Source organism: Apaloderma vittatum, unplaced genomic scaffold (genome assembly GCF_000703405.1).
Source record: "Apaloderma vittatum isolate BGI_N311 unplaced genomic scaffold, ASM70340v1 scaffold19743, whole genome shotgun sequence".
NCBI lineage: Eukaryota > Metazoa > Chordata > Aves > Trogoniformes > Trogonidae > Apaloderma > Apaloderma vittatum.
In genome coordinates, this window is record NW_009706626.1 from 13,310 (window position 1) to 18,921 (window position 5,612).

Here is a 5,612-nt window from a genome sequence, read left to right on the forward strand (position 1 = left end):
GAGCCTGTGAGAGTCACCAACAGCCTCTGGCCAACACAGCAGCTGTGCAGCCAGCAAACCTGTGCCAAGCAGCACGTTCCATGCTCCCCTGGAGCTGGGGAGGGACAGTCCCCTCACCCCAAATGGAAAGCCTCATCTCCAGTCTCAAGCACACCAAGACATGCCTGGGCCATCCCTCAGCTTGCATGCCCAACCAGCAACACGGGATGGTTTAGGGAGCAGCTCCCAGCCCAGCAAATTAGAACATCGGTGTGTTCATCTCTCTACCAGCACCTAGGACCGGAGCGATGCCCAGGCTGGCTGCCAGCCAGCTCACACAAGCAGCGGGGCACGTTGCTCCCACACAGTCTCAGGGATGCTGATGCCGCTCGAAGCTGGCCCCAGCACATTGCTGGGCAGGAGCATTTGCATCTCCCTGTGGGGAGCCGGTTCTCCTTTCACTGGGGAGCACTGGTTACTGACAGTGCTGTTGTGTAACACGGGAGTTTTTGGACTATTTAGGGCACCTCTTGTCTCCTGGCCAAGGCAGGCAAGGGCTTGGCCTCCAGCTGGTCAGTGCCATGAGGGGACCCAGCAGAAGCTGCCATCACCCCTCTGCCGTTGTGAAACCCAGGGAGGCACAAGGGTGTGAGCAGCACTATCACTAAGTGCAGCCCAAACACGATTTCTCAACATTAAGATCTTCCCCTCCAGAGCCTCACCCCTCCTCAGATGCCAGGCTAAAGGACTGGAGAATGAAAGAGGGATGGTGAGCAACAGCAGAGCCCTGGCACGTGGGTCAGATCCCAGATCGAGCCGCTGCTGCTTTAATCCCCACCGACCCCCCCGATCCTGTCTGGAACGTGCAGGCCAGAGCGGCTAGGAGCCGTGTACGTCACTGCAGACAAAGAATATCCCTTTGTGTTTGCAGCCTGACCTATTTTTCCCATTTCTCCATCTGTTCCACATTCTCATTCACTCCGTGACCTATAGGCGGGTTTTGTCCCAGCTTCTCAAACCCTCTTCGATGCCCTTTTGTCCCCAGCAGCCTGAGCCCACAGGACGGGCTGAACACAAAGAGCAGGACACTGGTTTAGTGAAACCAGCCTGGCCCTTGGTTCTGGTCCGTGATGGTTCGACAATCCCCATGGAAAGGATCCAGGTGGACCCTTTTCTCTGCAGCCTGTGCAGACCACTGCAGTCTCCTACAATCCAGGCACACCCAAAGCAGTCACCTCCCTGGGGGCACGTGGATGGGAACTTGTGCAGAATTATGAGCTGGAGGCAGGAACTGCTTGTTTCAGTACCTGCCAGTGCTCAGCTGCTCCGGAGGCAGGGATAGGTCCCAGCCATCCCCCACCATCCTGGGAAAGGGTGGAAGGACATGGTGCTCACCCTGAAAGGGAAGAAGCTAGGACCTTGTGAAGGAACCCACCTCCACCTGTCTTCAGGTAGCACAAAGATTTAAGGCTCGCATTAGATGTCACACAGCATCAAGATGGAAATGGTCACTCCTACCACGGCCCCTCTCTCACACCTGGGCTCAGACCTCAGGCACCAAAACCTCAGACAGGACCAGACCTTTGGAGAAATTCTCCCTCTGCCCACCAAAGGGGCCAAGTGACACCCCCCAAACCCCTTTCCTATGGTGCAAGCGGCCCATGGCAGCTCTGCTGCCAACGGATTAGGCAGCAGTGGGATCCAAGCACAGATGAAGGGAAAGGAGCTGCAGTTGAACCCAAAGTTGAACTTCTTTAGACAAGCAGCATGTTTTTAACACACCTCCCCCTAAGCCCTGGCATCCCTCCAGCACCCAGATGGGCCGAGCTGCTCTGTGAGCTGAGGGGCTGGCTCCCCCAGCGCAGGGATCACATGCTGGGAGGACAGGAAAGAGCTATTTCTGTCAGCACCCAACTTTTATTAGAGGGACAAGGGAGATTCAGGCAGCCAGGAGCCAAGACAGAAGGTTATTTGTGCACGGCTCAAAGATTCACACGGACAGCATTACCCTTCTCTGAATGTTTTTCAAACTCAGGCCAAGACAGCTGCTGATCCCGAGTACATATGATGTTGGTGTGACTGCGGTACAATTATCTCCACATAATAACATGCACCGTTGCCAAAACCCAGAGGACATAGACAGGTCCCAATAGAGGCTTCTCAAGCCAGCTGAGCCCACCTCCAACAGCAGCACATGCAGGGACGGCACTCAGGCCTTGGCATTCATCCCTTTTGGGTGGTAAAGGTAATCCCTCACCCATTTTGAGCTCTGCAAATAGATGTGTGGAGCCTAGATCTGGACCAAAACTGCTTAACATTTTTGTCAGCAGTTGGTACTCTGGCAGACAGGGCTGATCCTCAGAGGGATTTACCAGGCTGCAGGGAAGCCCCTGAAGTTCTCTGTGAACAGAAAATGACTTCAGCCAAGGCTAAAAGACCACAGAACCAACCCAGGGTGCGCACGCAGTGACCTAGCAGTGCCTCCCAAACATTGCTCTGAAGGAACGTAAATAGGGAACATCTGACTCTGCTCCACAGCCCTTTTCCACAGGGATGAGCCAGTGAGGCCTCTGCAGGACATCACCCACTCCCAGCTTGGCGTGAAGACAGTCCCCCTCATACACTGTGAGTTGGTGCTCATTAACAAACTGGAAGCACGTGGCCTGTTATCAGCGAGATAAAGCATGGCACAGATCCCATCAGGAGCCCACAGCAGTATTGCAGGAGCAGAAGGAGGGAAGAAAGAGGACTTCCAGTCCCTAGGACTCTCTTGGCCCCAGCATGCTCTGCCGAGAAGCTCCCTCCCAGTTCCTTCTTGGGTGGGGAGGATGACTCCAGGCTGCAAGGCTGCATCAGCGGGTGGCTCACAGGCAGGGGAAACCCCCTGCCACTAGCTATGGAAGCGTACGGGCGAGATGAGCTGCAGAACTTTTGAAATCCCCTTCCTCTGACACACAACCACAACGGGCTTCAAACCACCACAGCCAACATCTCTGAAATGCACCACACCAGGAGAGAACAAGGCTCTTCACCTCCAGGCCCATAAGGGAGGAGAAAGCATCTGGACTCTCCTTCACAGTGTCACCACTCACAATTTTGCTTCCAGCCTCCCACTGCCACTCCAAGATTCCTCACCTACCTGAGGCTGGGAGATGTTGGCATTGTCCTGGCTCACCTGCTTTTCTCCGCACACCTTGTTCCACACGTCCCTCTGCAGAGGAGCAGCGTGAGGTCAAAGCACTGTCCCTGATGGGACGAGCACCCAGCAGGAGGAATTTGACTTACTAAAACCAATTTCTGCCTGGGGAAGCTCCTGCCACCACCCGAGGGCAGCAGCTTTCCAGGGAGGCCAGGACTCAGCTCCAGGTCCCAGCAAAAGGCAGGCAGGGACAGGCAGCCCCTAACCAGCGGACACACAACCTGCAGCCCATCCGCCAAGAACTGGAGCTCACACAGCAGACTTCTCTTTTCCTCCCTCCCCCCAACCAAGATTTTCCGATTGCAGCAGGCGCTGCAGTCCCTCTGCATCACAGTCCAGCCACAATGGCTGCATTTTGCACCCTGTTACTTGAAGTGAAAGAAAACAAGGCCAACGTGCTCTAGAAATGCAGAACACACAGGGGTTAAGGACGAGCTGCCCAGCAGCCTGGTCTACATTTTGGTGACCCTCTGTTTCAGGCACCCTCTGGAGCAGGAGGACACTAATCCCAAAATCAAAGGCATTTTGGCACATACACAAAACATATCTCCGATGAGCAGCAAAGAAGAAGCGCTCTTTTTCAAAAAATACTTAATGACAGAAATTGGCTGCTCTTACTGAAATTGCCCACCCACTTCTCAGCCTGAGAATGGACACGCGTGGCTCGAGAACACAGCAAAGGGACAGCTCATGGCAGGCGTGGTGCTCAGAAGTACAGGCAGCCTTCTCCTTTCTTGACTTGAGGCAACAGAAAGTCCTGGCACGAGGACAAAGGCTCAGTCAGCTCCAGATCCACACTTAGCCGGCCCCACAACTGGAGGAGGAGACCTCAGGCATAGCCCTGCAGCATCCCCTCTACAGTCACAAGTGTGTTTATCCAGCCCCTCCTCACCTCTCGCTTACAAGCGCTTGATCTCAGTCAAGGGAGAGAAGCAGCTGCCCTACACCACAGCGCAGCCTCCGTGCTACGGTGACTACCCAGCCACCACTGCCGGGTTGGTGCTGCTGCCAGGGGCACACGAGGGGGTTCAGTCTCCAGCAAGATACTTGCTCCCTTCCTTTGCCAAGGAAAGCACCACATAGCACCCAGCCACCAGCTGGGACCCGAGCTGTCTGCACCATGTAAGGACACGGTGACAACAGGGGGCCAGTTAGCTCAGTCAGTTAGAGCGTGGTACTGATAACACCAAGGTTGCGGGTTCGATCCCCGTTCGGTCCCCATGTGTTGCCTGATCTAGTTGAGAGGTGTCCCTGCCCACAACAGGGAGGTTGGATTAAATGATCTCTAAGGTCCCTTCCAGCCTAGGCCATTCTGTGATTGTACGTCAATAAAGCAGACTGGCAGGGTCAGGTCTCCACTGCCTCTGCTGTAAGGGGGCTCAGACATTTTTCTCAAGCCACCAGAAAAACCCTTTCCTAACTGACCCGCAGCCACGGGATCTCGTTAATCCCTATTTTAACACCCTTCAGTACTTCTCCATTCACCATGTGGTCTTTAAAGACAATATGTGCTGTAAATACATGAGGTCCTGTTGTACTGGCTAGGAAGATTATTTTTATTTTCACACCAGAACAGACGCAACAGCACAGGTGACTCCTTCCAGCCCCGGTGCCCTGCTCCCACAGCACCACGCTAGGCACTTCCAGTCTAACGAATGCTATATTTCCCTCTAATTAGCTGCTGTTCTGACTTGCTCAGAAGCAGAGCAGCACAGAATCAAGTTCAGCAAGATGTCTCTGCTGACAGCTGCCAAAGGCTGGCACCACTCCTCCCAGGCTAAGCTCACGTTTCCCAGAAAACTCTTCAGAGGAAATTCAAGGACATACGTGGAAGCAGCTTCTCTCCCACCTGGACCTTGCAGAGAAGTGCCTATGAGACCAGTCTGACATCCCACTCAGTCTACATCCCTCGCCCTGCATGCCCACCTAGCCACAGCTGTGCTCTGAAACAGGCACCAGGTGCCTCAGCCACAGTGTGCTTCAGTTAACTGCACTGCGTGTGGAGGAGAGTCAGCTGGGCAGACTGCTCCCGTAACCGCCTCCAGGTACACTGGAGAGAAATTTCTCTTTAGTTAATTACCCAAAAATTAATTTGCAAGAAGGAGTTGGCCTCCCTGTGTTTGCAACGTGGCCCACCCCGGACTTGCTGGTCACGCACGGTTCCGTAAACACTGCACGACATTCGCTACCACATCAGCATTGGATGCTCTTGCATCTGAGCCCAACTGTTGGCTTCGGCAGCGGCCACGTGCCAGGCAATGGGCTCTCCCTTCCCTGTTTCAGGAGGAATGAAGGGGGCAGCCCCAGCGAGGCAGGAGCCGGGCAGAGCTCAGCACCAGGTCCTGCTGGGGAGACCACCTCAGCTGCACCCACGGCGGAGAGCTGGCCCCACGGCAGGGTCCTTGGGGGACACTGGCCCATCGTGATGGGATGT

The 5,612-nt window shown here is 54.8% G+C and overlaps 1 protein-coding gene across 1 annotated transcript in view; it reads right to left on the reverse strand.

Moving 5' to 3' along the window:
- Positions 1 to 3,190, reverse strand: part of CLCN7 (chloride channel, voltage-sensitive 7) — a gene marked incomplete at its 5' end in the record, with an annotated part of 15,190 nt that extends 12,000 nt beyond the window's left edge. The window contains 1 exon segment of the mRNA XM_009865869.1: positions 3,119 to 3,190. Coding sequence (XP_009864171.1) covers positions 3,119 to 3,190 — 72 coding nt within the window.
- Between the last annotated feature and the right edge of the window lie 2,422 nt (positions 3,191 to 5,612).